The 23,212-nt window shown below is 40.1% G+C and overlaps 2 protein-coding genes and 1 non-coding gene across 9 annotated transcripts in view; 1 reads left to right on the forward strand and 2 right to left on the reverse strand.

Annotated features, from left to right (window-relative positions):
• kif13ba (kinesin family member 13Ba) overlaps positions 1–13,497 on the forward strand; it is a 41,068-nt gene extending 27,571 nt beyond the window's left edge. The window contains exons 23-37 of one of the 6 annotated variants that reach the window (XM_088295765.1): positions 1–133; positions 221–376; positions 573–672; positions 749–875; positions 1,601–1,656; positions 1,812–1,936; positions 2,234–2,509; positions 3,368–3,520; positions 3,797–3,874; positions 4,353–4,403; positions 4,558–4,738; positions 5,613–5,743; positions 6,422–6,484; positions 7,857–8,274; positions 9,114–13,497. In XM_088295765.1, the coding sequence (XP_088151891.1) occupies positions 1–133; positions 221–376; positions 573–672; positions 749–875; positions 1,601–1,656; positions 1,812–1,936; positions 2,234–2,509; positions 3,368–3,520; positions 3,797–3,874; positions 4,353–4,403; positions 4,558–4,738; positions 5,613–5,743; positions 6,422–6,484; positions 7,857–8,274; positions 9,114–9,304 (2,239 nt within the window). In that variant the 3' untranslated portion in view covers positions 9,305–13,497. The remainder of the gene's footprint in view (positions 134–220; positions 377–572; positions 673–748; positions 876–1,600; positions 1,657–1,811; positions 1,937–2,233; positions 2,510–3,367; positions 3,521–3,796; positions 3,875–4,352; positions 4,404–4,557; positions 4,739–5,612; positions 5,744–6,421; positions 6,485–7,856; positions 8,275–9,113) is intronic. The other 5 variants (XM_088295768.1, XM_088295770.1, XM_088295769.1 and 2 more) reach the window with 5 other exon arrangements.
• Positions 13,498–15,486: 1,989 nt separating this feature from the next.
• On the reverse strand, positions 15,487–23,208 carry LOC148337077 (homeobox-containing protein 1-like). 2 transcript variants are annotated; one of them, XM_088297165.1, is made up of 9 exons: positions 23,008–23,208; positions 19,885–20,289; positions 19,531–19,616; positions 19,348–19,458; positions 18,737–18,896; positions 18,580–18,662; positions 18,401–18,496; positions 18,223–18,308; positions 15,487–17,359 (listed from the first exon to the last, which is right to left on the reverse strand). In XM_088297165.1, exons 2-9 carry the CDS (start codon positions 20,286–20,288, stop codon positions 17,126–17,128), a joined length of 1,260 nt encoding a protein of 419 aa, XP_088153291.1. In that variant the 5' UTR covers position 20,289; positions 23,008–23,208; the 3' UTR covers positions 15,487–17,125. The 2 variants fall into 2 exon arrangements, with proteins under 2 accessions (XP_088153291.1, XP_088153290.1); XM_088297164.1 differs by having other exon boundaries at positions 18,223–18,311.
• trnag-gcc (transfer RNA glycine (anticodon GCC)) lies at positions 22,147–22,217 on the reverse strand. The gene has a single exon. It is a non-coding gene; the product is annotated as a tRNA-Gly (tRNA).
• Positions 23,209–23,212: the final 4 nt, after the last annotated feature.

A 23,212-nucleotide genomic window follows, 5' to 3' on the forward strand; every position in this document is an offset into this window, starting at 1 on the left:
GTGGAGTGAGGTAATGCGCCGGCTGGAACTCTGGATCCAAATCCTGGAGATTAATGAGAACGGCGACTTTGTCCCAGTTGAAGTCATTCCCGCCCGAGACGTCAACACCGGTGGTATTTTTCAGCTTCGACAAGTACGGATGAAAAACCCCCTCCTGTTGTGACCCCGTAGAATCAGTCACAAAGTAAAGTCATCCTGACCTAGCTTCTTATTTCCCCAGGGTCAGGCGAGGAGAATCCAGGTGGACGTGCGCTCTGTTCAGGACTCAGGCACCATGCCGCTCATATCGGAAATCGTCCTGGCTGTGTCGGTGGGCTGTGTCGAGATCACAAGTACCATCAACGGCCCTGAGGGAGATGAAATGGACAGTTATCAGGTGGAAAACAGTTATAGGGGCTGCAAATAGCAAAACAATGAGAGTAATTGTTAAAATTGTTTAGAATTGCTGATATTAAGTGTTCAAATCGTAAATGGACCACAAACTATGCTCCCAAAATGCGGAAGCGAATTGGCCAATTGTGACCCGCAAATATACAGCGTGCTGAGAGTTTATTATCCTTTTCCTCACGCAGGAGAGAGACCTGGAACGTTTGCGGCATCAGTGGTTGGCGGCGCTCACCAAGAGGCAAGAGTATTTGGACCAGCACTTGCAGAGTCTGGTCAGCAAAGCAGGTAGGTCACGGCCGCACACAAGATGAGGCCGTTACATGTGTGTATTTTTGGTGTTAAGCGTTGTGTGTTTATGTAGAAAAAACAGAGGATGATGTGGAGAGGGAGGCTCAGCTGCTGGAATGGCGCTTGACACTGACGGAAGAACGGAATGCCGTTATGGTGCCCTCTGCAGGCAGTGGTATTCCTGGAGCACCTGCGGAATGGTATGTTGGCTATTTGTTTTATTTTTTTAAGTGCCTAAGAAACACATGACCACCCCAAAAGTCACTTAGTTGAACCGTCTGGAAAGTTAGAAAATTGGATGGACATGTCTATCATAACGGGTCACACAAGAAGGTTTTAAGGAAATATGCCCGGATTCAACAGGAAGTCAGCAGTTTGTTTTGAAGCGGTCTAATTCCTGGGCATGTTCATTGACGGAGTCCTGTTAGGCCATTTGGCCGAATGAGTGCCCCAATCAGAAGGAGCTGTTTTGAGAAATGGAAGAAGTTAGATGCCGACATTCTAATCCACCTCCATCTAATATGAACGTGGAATGCTATCAAAGTTTAATGATTGTAAACGCAACCCTCAAATGCAGCATAGTAGTAGTACTTCTGGTAGTAAGAAAAAAATAACTGACACCAGTTTTTCCTTGTCGATACAATATAATGACACGACTATATCATAACGGAATGCATGAAAAATTTCACTTGCACGTGTACAAAATTAAACAAAAAGGGATTCCTTCCTTTACCTTGGTGACGGACGGTGACTCAGGAATTTGCCCAATTGAGCACCAGTTAAAATGAAATATCTTTGACGGATGGGCGACACTAAATAGCAAACCTTTATTGTCTATCTTATCCAAGTTCTCGAAAGTTTGTGCTAAAAGATAAGTTTGTGAATGCTGATGTTCATGTGGTTGAACTTGTGTGTTTGTCCACAGGGTTCCACTTCCTGGCATGGAGACTCACATTCCAGTTCTCTTCCTCAACCTCAAACGTATGTCAGTTCCTATCCCGCACGTTTTGTATACAGTTCATTAACATGAATCCAATAGTATGAACAGGTTAGGTGTACCTAATGTTGTTTGTGTTTATGATTCTAAAGGCAATTAGCTGCCGTCATTTATACATATGTCATATTTGTGTATCCAGCAGACGACCTGAGCTCCCAGGACCAGTTTGAGGTTCCCGATGCGGGAGGCTGGGACGCCACACTGAGTGGCGAAGACGAGGATGACTTTTTTGATCTGCAGATCGTCAAACACTACGACGGCGAGGTAAATAAAATGAGACAGGAATGTATCTTGACTCATTTCTGTCTGAGTCATTGCATCAGATTTTTATGGCGCCTTTCTGTGCACTGGTCACTCAAAGCGCTCACAATGCAAACATTATTTAAACAGTTGCGCATTCACGCTCTGGTCGCGGCCAATTTACATACGTTTCCATAGTTGCCTAATGTTCGGCTGACGAAGCGTGGCTGCCAGTGTGCCCCTACGGCCTTTCCGACTATCACCAAAAATTCACACCCAGCTGTTCACTCTACCTTAAATCGGGCTTTGTCTGGTTCCCAGGTGAAGGCAGAGGCCTCGTGGGACTCCACCGTCCACGAGTGTCCGCAGCTGAGCCGCGGGGGAGCTTGGCCTGACAGTCGGGTGTACCTCACCGTGCGTGTGGTGGTGCAGCTCAGCCACCCGGCCGACATGCAGCTGGTGCTGAGGAAGAGAATCTGCGTTAATGTCAATCCCGGACGCCAGGGCTTTGCCCATAACTTCCTCAGGAGGATGTCCACGCGCAGCACCATCCCTGGATGCGGCGTCACATTTGAGGTGGTCTCCAACATCCCAGGGGTAAGGCTATGAACCAGTAAAGCGCAGTAACGTCAGTTGAAATCCGGGTCATGGCACCAATTGAAAGGCTCTGTGGGAACCCTCCACCGGGTCCTTTTATTTTTCATGCTCGCAACGGCATATTCACACTTGAACTATTTCATGAAAGACTGAAAACTTGAAGCATGGTCATGAAATCTTTTTCTGCCAGTTACTGGAGGTCCAAAATGTATCTTGTTTTTTTATACTCCCTGAGCTGCCCCCACACAGGAGGGTGGCTCTGCAGTATCCATGTGACAATGTATGTCTCTACAATCTTAACTGGTTCCAACTACATATGTGTGCGAGGGCACAGATGGAAAGGAAGATGCCAAGCCAGGAGAAAAGGCCACAGTGACAGAAAGGCACCTATCTACTTATGTGCCAAAAAGGCATAATCTAACACAAGTTCTAAAACTTTTCCAGTCCAGAAGTGAAAAAAACAACATAATTCTGGCAGTGGCAAAAATTATTAACATACCATACAAACATTACCACCTGTCTGACTAAATGGCCACAAGAATTGAAAAGTCATCTTTTATCGAGAGAGAAATATTGTCACAAGACATGTGACATTCAAATTCAGATATTTTTAGAGAGGTCCTGAATTTAAGTCAATTTAACAAATTAATTTTAAAAATGTTTTGGGGAGAAGACACCTTTATTTACTTTAAAAATATGCTTTTGAGCTTGAATAAAGTACCAATGTTTTTTTTTCCACGCTTCCATCTGTGAATGACACGACATAATCATGTATTGCAAATCATTTAGCGGATCTCCAAGCTAAGCATTCTCTGGAGTTTCTGGGAAAATAATTACATGCCCCCCTCCACTCATCAGGATGCCCCTGGATCCGAGGACAGGGAGATGTTGGCTCGCCTTGCCGCCAGCGCTCACAGCAGCGAGTCGGCCGATGACGAAGCCGCCATCGAGAAGTATTTGCGCAGTGTCCTCAGTCTAGAGAACATCCTCACCCTGGACCGACTCAGACAGGTACACACTGGAGCTACCATATTTTTCAGATTCAAACTTGCTTGCTACCTTAAATCACTCCAGTAGATATTTGTATAGATAATATCTTATTTACAACCTTACTACTGCATTAGCCTTGATTAATGAACAGAACTTGATTTCTCCAATCAAACTCAGTAAGAGAGCCGCCATAATAAATGGCTAAGCAGAGGAAACAGGATAGGTTTAGAAAAAAAAAAGATAGGTGTTGATGGTTTTCATAAGCAGCTAATCTGACACTTGTGTTGTGCGTTCAAGGAGGTGACAGTGAAGGAGCAGCTCGCTGCCAGAGGAAGAAGCAGTCGGCGGAGTCTCAGTTCTCCATCTGTGAACAGGGTAAAATGTGAAAACAACCGCCGCATTGATGTCTGTGTCGTGAGGAAACGTAATGTGAGGTAAATGAAGCTCCAGGAAAGCAACAATTTTAAACCATTCGTCTTGGATGTCAGGCCGTCCCAAAGGCCAAAATATGCATTTTTTTTCGTAGATGTCAAGGATAACCATACAGTTATGAAGTTTTTTTCCAGGATATTTCTGAGAAAAAATGACATTCCTTTTTGACAAGTTAAACTAACAAGGGGGAGGGGTGACTGATTTACTCGAACAGTCATATAATACAAGAAAAAAAAAATTTAGATTTGGGGAAGGAATTGTAAATTCACCAGTAAAAAAATAAGTCGGTAAAAAAGTTGTAAGTTTACAAGAAAAGTTATCATTTTATGAAAAAAAAATATTTAGATATACAAAAGTACATTTATCAGTCTAGTTGGACACTTGCTAGAGGCCGCAAACTGATGCTTTTGTCCATCCACAGCTGTCTGGAAGTAGACAAGACTTGTCCACCACCTGCCTGCTGGAGGACAAGGTAACACATGCACACGATAGACCTGCACAATCTAAATATTGTGAGAGAAAGCGTTTGATATTTCAAAACAAATCAAATGTTCCTATAGGAGGAAAGTGAATTCCCGTGATTGATGACGTTACCTTGCATGCGTGCTTGCTTGTCTGTCGTTCAGGGTCGCTGGGAGAGTCAGCAGGACATCTTCATGCCATCTGCGTACCATCGCACGCTCCCCCGCCCGGCGTCCTCTCCCTCCACCTACTGTCCCTCACTGCCATCGTCGACGCAGCAACCGCCGCCATCACAACCCTCCTCGGCCGCCATCACATCACCGCACAACCAGGAGCCTGAGCAAGGTAAACCGCCACCACCACGCCAGCATTTTTCTTTGGCTTCGGCTTCTTCTGCAACTGCTGCTTCTGATGATGAGTGTTGTTTTTTTTTTGTTTTTTTTTTAACAACGTGAAGGCCTTAATTATCCTGACAAATGACACATAGTCCTTAAAACAATCCTCCTCTTATTTTTCTGCAAATCAGAACATCTGTTCTCACTGTTATCTGTTATTCTGACCTTCTTACTTTCGTCTTTCTCATCATCTTCCATGAACGTTTCCGCCCTCTTTGCTTTCATTCCCCCCCACCTTCTTTCAGCTTCTTTTTCATTTCTTTCTTTACTTCTCATTTCCCTCTTTATCTCACTTTCACCTTGTTAAATCTTCCTTTTTTCAAACCTTTTCTTCACTTTGCTCCTCTCCTATTCATCACCTTTTCTCACCTTCCTCTTCCCTCCCACCAGCTTCCCCTCTTGCCGCCTTCAACTTATCTTCTTCCAATTCAAACCTTTTCATCTAATTTTTCTCGTCTTCTTTTCCATGTTCTTCTTCTTTTTCCTCTTTGACCTCCAACAACCCCTATTGAGGCTGCTCATTCTTCTATTTGGAGCAAATGTCAACAAAAAGCTTGACCTTCCAATATCTCACATGGTCACGGTTCAAGTTTAGAATTGCACACTCTTTGGTGTTGGATTTCATTTTGTGTTGGTGAATGATGATGTTGCTTTTCCTCAATCACATTCAATTCACAATCAACAATTGGATGGATCGCAATGCATTTTTTCCCATTATCTTATTGCCATGTTCTTCAACTTCTCTGCTAACCTTTCACATCTCCTGTGCCTCCTCGCTTCCTTGCCTCCTGTTTCTTCCTCCTTTTCCGCCTCCCCCCCCTCAGGTCGTTCAGGACTTGCTGCCTCTTATCTTTCAGTGAAGGCGTTGGTTCCGCAGATGCCCAAACTACTCAAGTCTTTGTTTCCGGCACGTGATGACAAGAAGGAGCTGAGGCCGTCGCCGCATGGCCAGCAGGTGGGCAAAGATGGCCTCTGCGCTCTCTCCTCCTCCCAGAGACTTGCCATTCTCAACCTTTTTTACAAGCTCCAAATTAATAGTGTGCAAAATGATTTGAAAGAAATGTTTTTTTGTTGTTTTTAAAAAAAGCTCATACCTACTAAAGGAAACCGAGTCAATAAAACTAACATCTTAAACCAATTGGGCCAATTAAAATGACAGCTATGACTAATATCATAGTACGACTTTATTGTAGAAATATAAATTTATTCTCATAAAATTATACACATTTTTATCACTGCAAAAATACTTCATTCTTTTAAGCATTAATATTTTTTTTCTTGAATAGCTAAAAACAAAAATCCTCTGTTTTTAGAGGATTTTGGAAATGTCCTATGACATTTAGGAGTCCAGTGTTCCCTCGCGATTGACAGGAACTGAACTTGACTGGCAAAAGCTAATGATGGCATAGCACTGCTTTTTTCTATGGCCAGTCTAAATGAATGTAGTTCCTCTGCACTAGAATGCCATACGACTTTGGTCCGAGCACATAAACTGCAAAAAGAAAAGTTGCCCTTTTCAGTCAAAAATGGGGCATAAGTTAACAAAACAACAACAAAAACATTCACCTGTGAGGCTCTGCTCGAGTCTGCCAACGTGACATTTGCTTTTGCTTCGTTTGTGTTGTCCGTCCAGCAGCACTTGCCGCGCATCATGTCGCCACCAGGGGGCGATGACAGTAAAATCAAGGTGGACATGGTAAGGATGCACTACTTGTCTTATTTTGCCTCATCACACTCTAATTCTGTTTAAATTTGGCTCTTAGTTGTTTATTTTTTATTAAGCTTCTTAAACTTAACTCTGCTCCTGCGCTGTTTTTCTTTTCCCCTTGCAATAGGCTAGCTCATGTCCCTTATTGCTGCTGATTTAGCATAAGCAAGTAATTCCCGTGGCTCATAATTGAAAGCAGTAGTGCAATTACTAGAAAAAAATGTAATTTCAGGAATATTGATAATTCTGAGGCGGCACGGTGGCCGACTGGTTAGCACGATGGCCCCACAGTGAGAGACCGCATCGGGCGTGGGTTCGATCCCGGCTCCGGCCATCCTGTGTGGAGTTTGCATGTTCTCCCCGTGCTTGCGTGGGTTTCCTCCGGGTACTCCGGTTTCCTCCCACATTCCAAAAACATGCATTGTAGGCCGATTGAACACTCTAAATTGCCCCTAGGTATGAGTGTGAGCGCGGATGGTTGTTCGTCTCTGTGTGCCCTGCAATTGGCTGGCAACCAGTTCAGGGTGTCCCCCGCCTGCTGCCCGAAGATAGCTGGGATAGGCTCCAGCACCCCCGCGACCCTTGAGAGGAGAAGCGGTACAGAATATGGATGGATGGATGGGTGATAATTCAGAATTTTTTTTTTTTTTAAAACTACATTTTAAATCATAGAATTTACCCAAATAATTGTTGTATTACAAACAAAAGGATGTAGAATGAGAACAAAGTCAGAAAATTACAAGAGAATAGATTTTTTCAGAGATTAATCTTAAATTGTAGTAGTTTTTTTAATGTTCGAAAATTAAGGAAAATATCACAAAATGAATGTAAATTTGTGAAAAAATAAATTTATGAGGAAAAAGTTGTCACTAAGAATTAAAGGAAAATATCAATTTTTTTGCTCATTTGTAAATTTGCATGGATTGTTGTGCAATGTAAATTAAAAAAGAACTCATAAAATTACAAGGAAAAAATGCTTACATTGAAGAGCTAAAATGTTAAGACTGAAGTGGTATTTAAAAAAAAAAGTCATCATATTGCGGAAAAGAACACAGTGAATTTACAAGGCAAATTTAATATTACAAGATGAAAACTTAATTTGTGAGTGTTTGTAATATGAGAAAAAGCAAAAATAGTCATTTCAGGATTTTTGTTTTTTAGTTCTTGAGAATGAGTTACTCATTTCTGAGATAAAATATACACTATAATTCATAAAATTACAAAAGTAATTTTACTGGAATAATTATTCCAAGAAAACTATTAACATTTTCGTGAGTTTTTTGCATTTACAAGAAAAAAGGGGTGTCAATTACGAATCTGACGCTGGTTTTGTCTGATCCGCCCCGGCGGTCGTCGCTAGGCCGCCCCGCGAGCGCCGGCCAGAGAGCGGCGGTCCGACCCGGTCGACGCCCCTCCTCTTCCCGTGCATGACCCGCATGACAGCGCCCCCCTCAGCCCGCTCAGCCAATCGTCCAGTGGCTACTTCTCGGCCAGCGTCTCCACGGCAACCCTATCCGACGTCCTGCAACCCTCCTCCTCGTCCTCGTCGTCCTCCTCCCTCCTCCTCGACGCCGCGCTCGCCGCCAATCACGACGGCGTGACCGCACGCCACTTCCTCTCTGAACAGAAGCCGCTTGATGACTCGGCTGTGCCAGACTGGCTGACGGACGGCGCCCACGTGGCGGTCGGGAGCGGCAAGACGGGAACCGTGCGCTACGTGGGCACCACACACTTTGCTGACGGCGTGTGGGTGGGCGTGGATCTGGACTCCCCCACAGGTGATCTCAAATGGCGCAGTCGTGACACGAAGCAGAATTCCAGTCAGAAAATGTCTGGCCTCAAGTCATGAAATTATTGATTGAAAAATTGTACAAATCGGAAAATTATGTGGGGGAGAAAAAACTAAAACTTTGGGCTTTGTGAAGTCAGCTAACAAGGTTTGTTCTAAAATTACCAGGAAAAATCTGTGAGGAAGCAAGGAAAAATAAGTCTTAAAATTACCATGAAATAAATTGGGAATTTCTGAGAACAATTCATCCAATTTCATGGGTGGGTTTATATGGAGATTTAGTAAATTCATAAAGTACGTCCGTCCCTATTGCGGTGATGGGGAAAAAAGTCAGAAAATGAAGGTTGTAAAATAGTGAAATTAAAGTTGTTAATGAAAGTTGTGCATTAAAGATAATCATAGAAGTGTGTGGGGTGGTGGGGAGTTAAAACATTTAATCATACCATGTCAATAAAAGAATCAAATAGGGGAGAAAAAAATCATAAAATTGTTAGATTAAAGTCATACAAGAAAAAGGATTGTTGTAATGTCTTAAAAAAATGCAAATGAATGAAAATAATTAACTATGAGGGGGGAAAAATCTTTTACAGGAACAGTATCAGGTAATTGTCAAAAAATGATGGCATTCAAGCCAAAAGTTTTTGAGGATCATTATTTTTCATTTAAACTATGTAGAGAAAATTAATTCAGGATGCTAAAAGTATATGAAGAAAAATGTTTGTAAATTCAGTAGAAGTAATGACACAAGCGTAAAAAAAACATGTGATTTTGTATGTCGCTGGACTGGTAACGGGACCCGAGCGTAACCTCGTTCCTCCTTCTTTTCAGGTAAACACGACGGATGCGTGGGCGGCCACCGCTACTTCCGATGTCGGCCCGCGCACGGCGTCCTGGTTCGGCCGGAACGCCTGAGCTGCCGTGACAGCCGGCGCGGCGCCCCGGAGGTCCCAAATGCCGTCGGCGACGGCACCCGCGTTCCCGTCCTCAGAGGAGACAACCGCAAGTCTTGGAGCAGCTGAGAACAGCGACCCGCACAAGTCGTCTCGGAGGGAGGAAAGCTTAAACCTCCAGTTTTGGCCGAGTGTTTTATACCAGGAGAAGATAAGAGCTTTTTGTTTAGCTTTTTAGCCATTTTGGCGTCTCTACCCACAATTCCTCTCGCTGTTTCTCGGTCTGCGTGAGAGGCCGCCGGTCTCAGGGACCGCGAGGGGGCGACAGTGAGCAAGCAAACGGGCGAGCGGGTGGGTGCATTCTTTGCCGTTGTTGTGCAATAAGTCAGCTTTTTAGCTCCGTGTTGACGTCAAGAATGATGCGCGGGGCCTGTCGTGTTGGTTGAGTTAAGTGCATCTTATTTTGAAAAAGATTTATTTAGGCGGGGAAGCTTCCTGCCTTATATTGTTGTAGAGAAGAAGAAAAAAGCAAGATGGCATGGATCTCTTAATGTACATTCCCGGAGATATCATAGGAAATGGCCAATCCGACACTAAGCCAAGCCCGTGCCGTGTATACTTTTAACGGATTTTTTTATTTTTTTGTCATGACTCGTCACTGCGACGGGTCAGTAAATTGTTCAAATGACGTTAATACAAATGCAAAATCTGCAGTCTGTGTAAATGCACAGGAGGATTATTAGGGCCACACTGAAGATGAGAAATGCACATAGTTAAACATTGGCATTTTAAAGGGTCAAAAAAATTAGTCCACTCACGAAAAGTTGTACAACTTTTTTTAGGGGAGGTCATTTTTAACTTTGTGAGACTGTGCATTTGTTTAAAAAACAAAAAATCAAGTTGCATAACATTTCATGTAAATATACAAAAATTAAACACATTTACAGTTATGCTAGACAAATGGAGAAAAAGCAGATTGTTCGCGAGTACAAAGTCAAAATGACGAGCAAAAATGTTTCCTTTTATGAGCATAAACTGAAGAAAAACTTTGAGAGAGTCGTCTCAAATTAGATAAAAAAAAATAAACTTATGACTAACATGACAAAATCTTTTTCGGAGAATAAAGCGATACAACTGCCAGAATGTTTAATGTAATTTTTATAGAAACAAAGTTGTCAATTAATGAGAAAAGGGTGTATACGGTTTAAAAAAAATGAAACAAATTTTGTTCATTTGTGCGAAGAAAATCATGAAAGTTACAAGTTACAAATGAATTTATGGCTTTGGATAGTTGTGACTTAATTGACTTATTTTATGTATGACTATTCTTGTGACATTTAAATGCATTTCTACTGAAGTTATTACTATTTTTTGGTATTATCAGACTATATTTTCAGCTCAGTGTGGCCCTAATAATAATATTAATAATAAAATAACATTTTTTGCGTGTTATGAGACATATCACGTTTAGTTTATTTTTGTTTAAACGTACACGTATGCCTCTGTGGCACAAACATTTCATGAAACCTTCTTTTCTTTACTGTCATTTAAAAAAAATATATTTTTAAATTGCACAAATGATTTCCTTGAATAATCGCTGCTATTAACACTCCAGAGTAACTCCCATCTAGTTGTAGTCGATCGACACTCACATTACAACAGTTGTCTTTTCTTTCAAATGGAGGATGAATGAGGCACTTTGTCAAGTGACTTTTGCAAAGAAGACGGAATGTTGATATTTGAATAGCAACCACGACCCACCAGCCACCTAATTTTTTTTTCTTAAGATAATTATTTTTGGCACACAATGAGGAAAAAACATGACAACAAAATGTTGCAAGAATTACTATTTCACAAGCCTAAAATGAGGAAACATGTAAATGTAGCAATTTTACAAGAGGTGTTTTTATGACAAAAAGGTGTCAATTGAATTTGACCTCCGCCCACAAAAATCACAAAATGTATTTAAAAAAAAATTCGGATTGCAATTTCACAATACATTTTGTATGACATGAGTAAAACATGCCAATTTTGAAATTTAGAAGATGTCATAAATTGCAGTTGTGTGAGAATAAAGTTCATCAGGGAGCTCAATCTGTGTCGATGACAGTAAATCGATATAGCGAGAATATGTAGCAAATTTAAAAAGAAAAAAAGTGTAGCTTTACTAGAACAACTTCAATTCTGAGAATGAAGCCGTATGAGGATATTTACATGAAGAAAAATTTACACTAAATTCCACATGGAGAGTCATAGTAAAAGAAGGGTTTTTAGCATAAAAATATACTCACTCGGAGAGAACAAACGTAACGTGATGAAGATAAAGTTCTGCATTTATGTGATTAAAGTCATATTACAAAGCAAAAAAAATGCAATTGCAGAAGCATAACGTAATTCTGAGGAAAAAAAGTTGTACCTTCTTGCAAATTCAGTTGTATTACAAGTGGCATTATTTAGACAGTTGGATTGTTACACAAATGACGTTAAATTTTAGAAGTAAAGGTTAAAAGTTGGAGTGCAAAATTTTAAATTAAGAATAATTTTTTTTTTTTTTATATAAATTAGAATAAAGTTGTAATCTTACTATTCTCTTGTTACTGAACTGGCGCAATCATGAGGGGGAAAAAAAGGTAATGATGGTAATGAAAGGGCTCAATGTGATATTAGGTTGGTTGTTAGAGCAGGTGTTTGATGGACAAGTCGAAAGTGGTTTTATTAAATTATGACTCAAAGGGGATGGGGAAATAAATGTGTGTGAGTAGGTGTGTGTGCATTCATGCGGGTTGGGTCTATGAAGGTTAAAAAAAAAAGAAAAAAGACCTCAAATGGACCTAAGAAGGGGGTAAAAAAAAAAAATCACACGAGAAATCATTGTCGTCTTCATTGAAAGCCAAGTCTGCCTTTTCTACTAAGGGTGGGGAACATAAGGCATGTGGGCCATAGATGGCTGGCACGGCCTTTTAACAACACAGAAAAATTCAAGTTGACCTGTTAGCAAAAGCCCCAAAACATTTACATGCTCGTCCTGCACAAGAATAAAGTCGGACCTAATATCACAAGAAAGAAAAACAAGCAGAAATGAAGAGATAAGTAGTAAAATTTCATGGAAAAATAAAGTACTGAAAAAAACAAATCTATGTTACGAGAAAAAAAATGTTAAAGTCTTGAAGTTAAGTAAAAAAGTAACGCATTTTTCCAGTGACATTACTAAGTCACCAAAGAAATGCCATAGGGGATAAAAATTACAATTTTATGAGGAAAACTAAACACTAAAACTTTTTTTCACAGTTCTGCGAGGACTGATTTATAATTTTATATTATCAGATTGAAATTGTGGGCATAGTTGTTTTTAAAAATTAATTAAAATTGCAACATTTGGAGAAAAATGTAATACAAAAAAATTTTAATTGAGAACCATTTAAGAAGAATATGAGTAAAGATTGTTGTAAATTTTTTTATTGTACTTTGAGGACAGTTGAAATATTTATGGTTTAAAAAAAAAAGCATGTTAACATTGTCATCTTTTTGTGATAAAATGTGAATTCTGTGAGAACAAAGTTATACACTTCAGAGTATTACAAAAATGTCAATTAAAGCTGCCGGTTTAGGAGAAAAAGAAACAAAATTCTGTGATAATTTTTCTAGTGTGCACAAAAATAGGAAAATTCATTTGGAGTCTCTGGCACTCTTATATCAACATTTGCACAAGTCTTTTTTTCTTTCCTTTCCCCCACTTCATGCATACTTGCAAGACAATATTGCTGACTTTTAACATTTCTGTTTGTGATGTCATCGCATTTGACAGCAGGCGGCTCAACAAAACATTGGTGGCCATTCCTTGAACCAATTCATGCTCTTCCCACATTGGAAGGTGTTGTCTAACTATTGTGGGGAGCCCAAAATTTTCATTTCGCTTGTATTTATTTTATTTAAGTGTTGATGTTGTGTTGTTAACAAACGCAACTAAGCAATACAATCTTTGTTTTTCTGTTCTTACTAAGGGATGGATATGATTTGACATTAATACTGCAGCAACTCACGTTTCATATCAATATGACAAAACATTAGCAATCATGTTTCTTGCTCATTTGTGTGCATGTGCACCTGTGTCTGGAGATATAGAAAGCTGTTGAGCGCAGATGTTTAATTTTTTTTTGTTTGTTTGTTTTGATTGCCTATTAATTTAATTGTTTTCTGTCACTATGCTGCAATCCAAAGAGAGAATGTGTATTATATGAAAAAAAACATCTATCATGTTTTTTTTATTTGTATCATTTGAACTGTAATCTGCTAAGAAAATAAAGAAAAATGAAAAATCTTGAGTTTTTTGTGAATTACTGAATCAACTAGTAAATGTATTATGTAATGATATTTGAACCTTATTTTTATATGTATTAAAGGATTACAAATGTTTGCTCAATTTTATGATTTATTAAAAGCAATACAACTATGGGTGCAGCCATTTTGCCACTCGCTGTTGCAAAAATGTCATGGCAGTTGCTCTCGCCTCAGGCAACAACCAATTGCAGCTCGCTTGTTTTCTGAGTCTGTCGTGACATTTTCAAGCTGAACCATGATTGGTCGTTTCCTGAGCCCGAAGGAACTTATTTTCAGTTGTATATTTATGGATCTGAGAAACGTAAAAATCGCAAACAAGCAAAATTTGTCCTTTATCCCATTTCACACATAACTTTATTAGCGAGAAAAATCTACTTTACCTCATGGGATGAATCATCTCTATAATTTGTTATCTTCATCTTCAAGGACAGTCTAAAAATAGCATCCCTTCCTATGAAATTTTGAACCAAATTTTGTTTTGCAATCATTGAAAACTGTTGACGAATGGATGCGACCTTGAACGAACCCTGACAAAAACATTTGCTACGTGCGCACACACTCGCGCCTTTTACCACAATACGGGCTTTAAGCAACATTCCAATTAACTTGCATCTGTCTATACATGCATTTCAATGGCGTCAGTTGAACACAAATTTGGGATATTACAGGCAGGCCCAGTCCCTCGCAAATGACGGTGTTCCACTGTAACAGATATATATTGAAGCAATATTTATTTGTATCTTTGTCTTCATTGGCATATTTGGTAGTAGAGTAATACAAAAGTGATCACATTACATTACTTTTTTTTATTTTTTTTTACAAGACATTATTTTGTAACAGGTAACTTGTAACCCGCCCAATTCTCCCCATCACTGCTCAGCTGTTTTTAGAAAAGGCCTGCGGGCTAAAACTTTCATAATGTATTTTTAAAAAAGGCTCGTAGAAATGCCTTTTAGAAGAAAAAACTAACTATGAATAATAAAGATATACATGATGTATGTATGATATAAAACACACAAGGTCTACTGGTTTACTGTGATAAGCTTTAATTACCTTGTAAAAACAATAGTCCATACAAACTGTAAAAAATAGAACGAATCGAACTTATGCAACTGATGACAAAAAAAGGCAGTACAATTAGTTGTGTGTCGTTTTCTACACAACATTTGAGGATCCAAACAAGGCACTCCATCTTAAAACAAGAAATATGATGAAAACGACATCTAGCGCCATATTGCCTTTTACTTTCAGATTCGCGTTCATACAAAAATCACACATCATCTTTGTCTTGAAGATTTTCCCAGAGCAAGTAAAAGTCAATTGAACAGAAGTAACTGCTCAACCCATTTCATTTTACGGTCACGCTTCCCTTTACCGCCATCTTCATCATTCATAAATTTACAGCTTGGAAGTTAATAATGAGCTACATTTCCCTTTGAAAGGATGGCAGGCGAGGTACAGGGGCGTACACAAGTCATGTGTGTGCGTAGCATGTGTGTGTTTATAACGCCTGTTTAAGATATTGGTGGCTTACCGAAAGGGATGAGGGATGGGTGGTGTGTTCAGGAAAACTGGGAAGTTAGAAATTTAAGACCATAAAGGAATTTGGAGGGGGGGGGGGGTTTGCGGCCAATACGCTTCTTAAGACAATCAAAACAACTATGATGAAGGGATTCTTTTTACACTTGAGAGACATTTAAAAATATGGACTCTAACCCATTATTAGGGCAATAAAAACGACCTTAGTTTAGCCAGCATCAAAGGAAAAGAAGAGTTAAAGCTTTTTTTTTCAAAGTAGAGTTAGGGTTTCAAAGTAAGATTATGGTTTCAAAGTAGGGTTAGGGTTTCAAAGTAAGCTTTCAAAATCGGGTTAGGGCTTCAAATTAGGTTTAGGGTTTAAAATCTAGCTTTCGAAGTAGGGTTTCCAAGTACAGTTAGGGTTTCAAAGTATGGTTTCAAAATGGGGTTAGGGTTTCAAAGTAGGGTTTGGGTTTCAAAATAGTCAGTGTTTAAAAGTAGGGTTTCAAAGTGGGATTAGGGTTTCAAAGTAAGCTTTCAAAATCGGGTTAGGGCTTCAAATTAGGTTTAGGGTTTAAAATCGAGCTTTCGAAGTAGGGTTTCAAAGTAGGGTTAGGATTTCAAAATAGAGTCAGTGTTTCAAAGTAAGCTTTCAAAATCGGGTTAGGCCTTCAAATTAGGGTTAGGGGTTAAAATCTAGGTTTCAAAATTGAGTTAGTGTTTTGAAGTAGGGTTTCTAAGTACAGTTAGGGTTTTAAAGTGAGCATTCAAAATCAGGTTAGGGCTTCAAATTAGGGTTTAAAACATAAGTTTCAAAGCGGGGTTAGGGTTTCAAAATAGGATTTGTGTTTCAAAGTAGGGTTTTAAAGCAGCTCCCCTTTAATGAGTTGTTGTGTCACCTTGGCATTGAAAAACATCCGTCTCTGCCCCCATTCTAATTACGAGCTTTTCGTGGATGCAAGCTGTCTCATCTTCTCCCATTTCGGTTTGACTGGGATCGGCCATTTTTCCCGAAATCCCCGACGTCCCAGCTTTAATGAATACACCACCCTCTGACCTTATGGTCGTGGATTCCAGGTCCAATGAAATCAAAAGAAAGTTGAGGTATTTGCGGTCGTGGTTCAAGAATTTGGACGTTTCCGAGCCATCAAAGAAGTTGTCTTTACAGCAACAACACCGACAACAGAAGGCACTTGAACGCAAATTCATGGCGGATTGTTAAAATTATTCAAACGTGAATAATTCCAATTAGTAAAAATGTTGAAATACGCCAACGAGTGAAATAGTGAAACCCCGCACTCGATCAAACCTCTACAATGGCTCTATGTCATCAGTTTTACGAACATAGTTTAAGTTGCTACATGTGACCGTGGTGTGGAATTAAAAAAGCACCGTTATAAACAAAGAAATGACAAAATGTGTTTTAAACACCAAGTAAGGCAGAAAATAAAACATTTTGAAGTGACTCCACACATTTGATGTGTCTCAATGAAAACATTCCATTTGAAAAGCTAATACTTTGGCTTCTGTCAACAGAAGCTAACTTTTGTTTCTGGGAGGAGAAACGTTTTTGTAGAATTAAAAAAAAAAACAGATAAAATTGCACACTCACAGTTTATATTATGTAGGATATATTTATATGTATACATGTACAGTATATAGAGGTATACGTATTTTTTATGACATAAAAGCGAATTATCATCGTTATTGACACAAACAAAGGCTTGTCATTGTTGCGTTTTACGGATGCCACACAGCTCAGAAATTGTTATCTCAGAGTTTTTTTGTTATTACCGTAAGTGCCAATAACTCTTCTTATTTTGTTCATCGATTTGTCAGGCCACATGATGCAACCGCATTTTTTTTTCCTCTTTTTTTTTTTTTAAACATTTATGGTGTGGAATTATACAAGACTAAATTGCAACATTAAAAAATGCTTCCATGTATGGATCGAATTATGAGGCTGCACCGTTGTGATCACAGTGTGACGAGCTAATCAGCAGAAAGTGGAGTGTAGTAGAGCAGGTTGATGGTGGGAGGTATTCGGGCTTTTGCTCAAATATTTGCATACGAACACGTTGACGTCACCTCCGTTCAGTCGTCATCTATCACCTCTGTTTTGATGTCATCGGCCAAAGTTAAGCCTACTCCGTCCGCTCCATCGATAGCCGCCTTCTCCATACTCTGCTCGTCCCGAAGGGGCGAAGGCGGCGACCAGGATTGCCGACGCCCTGACGCGGGCGCGCGACCGGTCAGGGAGCAGCCCCTCGGCCCAGACGTACCCCCTCGACTCAGGGCGGCCATCCAGCTGGGCAACAGCGTAGGCACCTGCTCGGGAAGTAATAAGATGGAGTTATTACGTGCTTCACGAGAGGCTGGCGAGGAAAGAAGATGAAGAAGACATTTTCAGAGAATGCATTGTTCAACTATATTACATAAAATAATAAAAAACATAATAATAAAAAAGAAATCACTAGCACATCAGGTTTTTGGAATAATAATAATAATACTGAATAAAATGTGTTGGATTCACTCAATTTAATTATTATTGTTTTAAGCAGATTTATCTACATAAAATCTTTTTCTGGCTCCACATGATTTTATTTCGTACAACCACTTGATGAAATAAAATTGAATAAATTGCACAAAAACTTCTTTCAGTGGAGCACTGCAGGCCCTGTCAACCCTCAGGATACTTGCACATAGGACAATAATAATAATAAAAATAATAATAACAACTACAAAAACTGCTCAGGCCCTAATAATATGACATGCAATCTAGCAATATATTTAGCAAGATTTATGAAATAAGGATGAGGTTCAGCAACAGGTGGATTTTTCTTTTTGAAAGTCATTGCTTTAAATTACAATGCATGGTAAAATGCTTATTGCGCAAACTTTTAGAGGTCAAACTTAAAAACAAAAAAATGAAAAGAACTAAACAACCTGATGTGCTAGAGAAAAATAGGAAAATCAGCATCAAAAGTAATTTTAGGGACCATCTCTGATTAAAATCTGACCAGTAATTTGTAATACACAAATAAATAAATTAAAATCTTCATTTTAGCCAATCAGGACGCAGAAGAGTGTAATTTCTGGAGAAAAATACCAAAAAAAAAACAAAAAAAAACTATAAATTGATTGGACGGATCCAAAAATATTGTCATGAAAAACAGAATGTCCCTTTGTACCTGCTCGTCGTTGCCGTCTGCCTCGTCACCATTGGACTGAGCGCCAGGACTCTGGACGTCGATGCTGTGGCTCTCCAAGATGGCTGCTTCTTCGAGAAAACACACACTCCTCACAGCTTATGAACATCTGAAATAAATAAATAAATAAAAAATGGCGGGCAACAGAGGAAGACAATACCGATGTTGGCGCGTCTCTTGATGTCCTTGCGGCGGTTGGCGAACCAGTTGTACACCTTCAAAGATGTCACCTTCTCAAAGTCCAGAAGCTTTTTTCCTGAAAAACACACACGGCAAGCGCTCACTTGTCTTTTGGGATGCCAAGGAACATGAGGAGATCAGTTCGACATCTGGACCCACCTGGTTTTTGAATGATGGCGTTGCAGGCCATGGAGATCTCCTCTCTCCTCGCCTCGTCGGGATATTGATTGTCACTAAAGTAGCTGCACGCACACACGCACGCACATGAAAAAAGGAGTCCTGTCACTAGCTAATATATCAGTCGTGTAAATGTTACCTCTCCATGACGGCCAGACATTCTTTCCTCCAGGTGAATCTGTTCCCCCGGCGCAGGCGAAATCCCCCCGGAGAGGGGGCAAATGTGGGCGGGGCCTGGTGCCAGTCCATCACCACATCCTCCAGAGTCAGCGGGGCGCTATGCATGGCCAGCGTGGCACCTGATGGGCCACGCACATGGACACTTTTACTCTTAAGTCGTCTTCTCCAACAAATACACAAAGAAATGATGAACAGTGAGCCAGAAGTAAATTCTGTGTTTTTTTCAAAAGCCAGAGATGAAGAGATAGACAGTCAGAGAGAAATGTAACAATCGATGGACAGATAGATAGATAGAATCCGATATAAAGACAAAGACAGATAAAGACACCATCGAGTTGCCAAGTCTAAGACCAGAATTGAATCAAACTGAAATGCTGTGTCATTTCTTAAGCAAACTATGCACAAAAAAAAAAAAAAAAAGATTTTGAGAAGAGGGCCGACACTTTTTCATGGCACTGCCGACAGACAGTGCCATACCTAGAATCTAGGTGCTCGTCTAATTTCTGTTTGACTATCTCGGTCCTAGAGAGTCAAACAGAATTGAAGACAGACAGACAGGTGTGCTCTGACCAGGGCTGCTCTTCTCCAGCTGATACCATCTGAAGAAGGCACGTTTCTTCTGCTCGCTGAGGTCGGAGCCTTGTTGCAGCAACCAGTGGGAGATGCGACTCTGACTAATTCCTGCGCGACGACAAATACAGGTGAGCTGCTAGTTAAAGGAAGAAGGAGGAGGACTTTTTAGGCGACACGCACCCGTCACCTGGGCGACCACAGCCTGAGAAATGCGTCTGCTGGCCAGGAAGGACTTGATCTCCTCCTTCATGACGCCGCTGTCTCTCCTACAAGCAGGCGCACAACTTTTGTTTTTCCCGTTGTCGTTTCTTAATACTGAGCAGTAACCCTTTGCAAATTTTCAAGTATTTGAGGATCATAGTTTGGTGTTATATTGATATCGGCAATTATCATTATTATTATTTTTTTTAGGCAGGTGCCCATTACTCTTTAACATTCTCGTCAGGACTTGGTCCCTAATTCTTGAAAAAAAAATTTAAAAAAAAACGGAGCTAGGAGTCATTGTAAAACCCAATTCAAAACCCGAACCCCTACCTCATCAAGTCATCCACTTTCTCATCGACATCCACGTCGTCGTCGCCCGCCTCAAAGGCGAAGCCTACCATGCCGCCGCCCACTAGAGGAAACCTGGTCAGCGGCGACATCTTCCCGTTGGTCTGAGCTACCGTTGCCATGGCTACAGGCAAGTTTACATCAAAGCTACTCGGCGATATGTGGCTGTTGGAGAAGACCGTTTGAGTGGCGGCGGTGGAAGACGAAGGCGGGGCGGCGTAGGTAGACGGCTGGTGGTTGGAGGTGCGTCCGTGGGGACGGTCCAGGTGGTCCAAGGTGTCCAGAGCGTGGAGAAGATCAGCCTGGCCGATGCCCGTCCTCCTGAGCCTCTGGAGGAGGTCAATCTGCTCGATGGTGAAGCGAGGCTCCTCACAATGCTGGAACATTCTACAAGATAACGGAGCAATACATTTTTCATCTGTCTTGGCCTCAATTTTATGGCTGTGTGCAGTACGCCCATTTTGAAAATGTGTTGAATCGTTTGAGGAAAAATAGTAGAGGAAGTGGTGCAAGTTTGTGAAAAGGTATGAAATGACTGAAACGGGGAAATACAGTGAAGTAGACAAAAAAAAGGTTTAAAATGGTCAGAAATTAGCAAAAATGTCTTAAATTGTAAAAAAAAAAATTACAATTTGGCAACATAAAAAAAAAAAGTTTTATTTTGCATTTAAAGTTTGTTTCTACACATCCGGAAAACAGACACTCGTCGTAACTCTTCTGATGTCAACTTTTCTTGTCTTTTTTATACAATATTGAGGGGTTTTTTCGCTGGTAAGCAAGGCTGGATTCACAGAATTCTTGTATATCTAAATATGGTCAAACTATTTTTTTCCACATATCGATACTAGTAGTGTGTCCCACTTCGTCTGTAATTTTTAGGCAATTTTAGCAAATTTAAGGTGCTGAAAATAGCTTAAAAACAGATATAAAGACAAATACACCGCCGCCATTGAACGCAACTTTTGTTTGCGAAGTGTTGCTGATGTGTGGCAAAACTAATTCAGTTTCCTCTTTCTGCAGAAGCTGGGTGGCGCAATTGTCACCACTATTTAATGTCTCTGTGTTTTTAAGACAATAATGAGTGAAAATAGTTGGCTTGCTTGTTTAAAACTGATCCCTGTGATGCTTCTTTGCAGAATTGTGTGTCACAGTTTCACATAATATCCACCGCTGACAGGATTAGTTGGCTCATTGCTTTATTTGTTGCATCGCTCATGGCTTTTGACCTTTAAGAAGGCGTTGAAGGCGTGTGAAGATGTATGGCATCGACATTGTCAAAGGTTTTTTACACAGTGGGGGCTTGCAGACTTTAAAGTATGGCACTGGCTTTGTGTTTCTTAATCAATGCCAGCATTAAATTACCGATTGAATGTATTTTTAGGGAGTATGTATAGTAGTACTTGATGGAAGGAGTATGTGGGAACGCAAACGTTTTTTTTTTGACAGCGGGAAAGTGATCATTTAGATCAGGGGTCTCAAACTAAATTTACCTGGGGGCCACTAGAGGCAGACTATGGGTGAGGCTGGGCCGCATCAGGTTTTCCGCAAGAAAAAAATATAAAATAATCTAATCTTCTCAAATGTCTTTATTTTTATTTTTAACCACAAAATAAGATTTATAAATAAATAAGGAATTAATAAGAAAATAAATAAGGAATTAATAAGAAAATTAATCAGTAATAAATAATAATAATAATAATAATTATAATAATGAGTCAAATGTCTGTATTAACAGTTCTTTAATCTTCTTCTGAACTTGAATTGTCCTGAACATGAGTGGAACATTCATCAATCAAATCCCTACTAAAACGTAAAAAAAAAATTACAATCCTATCCTCGTTTAAAAGCTGAAGATGTGCCCAACAATAATCCGCGGTTCAATTTTATCCACTGTGACCAGGTAATCCTACATTTTATAATTAGTCCCGTCTGTGCTCGTGCTGATGCAAAGCTCCGTCAGACCGCACATCCTGTTCGCGCATGGGTCTCCTGTCAATCAAATCAAAATCTTGTCAAATAGCAGAGATCCTAAGCATAAACCATAGTTCTGGGATGAGTAGGCCTACTTCTGTAGTTATAAAGCTTTAATTACACTGTAATTAAAGCTTTATAACTACAGTGTAAAGTGCCAGTCATATCAAATTCGCGGGCCGCACGAATATTAAACTTTCATAATAAGGCGGGGTCGCAAGGATTTAGATTATGGATCACTAGGATTCCCGCATACATGGACGATATAAGGCATGCATTGGCCGGGAATGGAACCCGGGCATCCCACATGGCAGGCAAAAATCCTACCACTGGACTACCAATGCCTGTTAGTAGATTGAAAATGCTTCTAAAATTGCCACAGAAAATTTTCCTAGCCATGGATTTTTATTAATTTTTTTGTGGGCATCTTTCGGCCACATCATCATTAAAATTGAACCAAATAAAGGCTTTAAATAATTCACTTTAGAGGTAATCAACTAAGATAAACAAGTTTCACTTTTTGAAACAAATTATTGAAATAAATTGACTTTTTGATGCCCTCATTTTCTGGCACCCAACTTGACCCATTTGATTGAGCATTGGCAGCTAACGTTAAGTGTATGATAATTATTTTAAATGTATTCTTTTAACGTTAAGAATATGATTATTATTTTTATTGTATTATTTGAAAAACTCCTCCCGCGGAGTTGTAACAAACATTGACAGTTGGTTCAAACTGCCTAACAATAGTTTCACCATGTTGAAGAACAGTGCTGTGTTTTGAACTTTTCCATCACACACATCAAAGCCCCTTGAAAAAAAAAAACAGCTGATTTAGTTCTGCTTGGTACACTCTACAACTAACCGCCAGTGATCGTCTCCATATGTTTTATACCCGAAGGCGATGAGCGGTGCGTATAAATCACAGCAGCGAGGTGGCTTGCAAAAATGCCGAATCAGAGAGGTTATAATTTTTAACCGAGGGAGACTACGATGTATCAATTTGGGGGATTGTGTCTCAACATCTGGGCAAAACAACGCGGTGTTTAAAGGGGGATTCGGCACCTCACTTTGACAAGGTAATCAAGCGGGCTAATGAGAGCGTTTTAAAGACAGCTGTGGCTCGAAACTTACCTTGCTTATTCCAGTAGACAGTCCTCCACAGATTTTAGTTGTAACATGCGGTCTTAAAATGGTCTCAATGGAGCCGGGTAACTTATATTGTGTTGATTTACTCCTTAAAAACGTCTTCACTGGATAGTATTTTGGCTTCAGCCCATCGTCAGACAGATTCGCCTTTTGTCCGCGAGACGGGCGCCATGTTCCCCACTGCGGCGCA

This window comes from Idiotropiscis lumnitzeri, chromosome 5 (genome assembly GCF_059441095.1).
Source record: "Idiotropiscis lumnitzeri isolate Australia: NSW breed Sydney's pygmy pipehorse chromosome 5, RoL_Ilum_1.0, whole genome shotgun sequence".
Lineage (NCBI taxonomy): Eukaryota > Metazoa > Chordata > Actinopteri > Syngnathiformes > Syngnathidae > Idiotropiscis > Idiotropiscis lumnitzeri.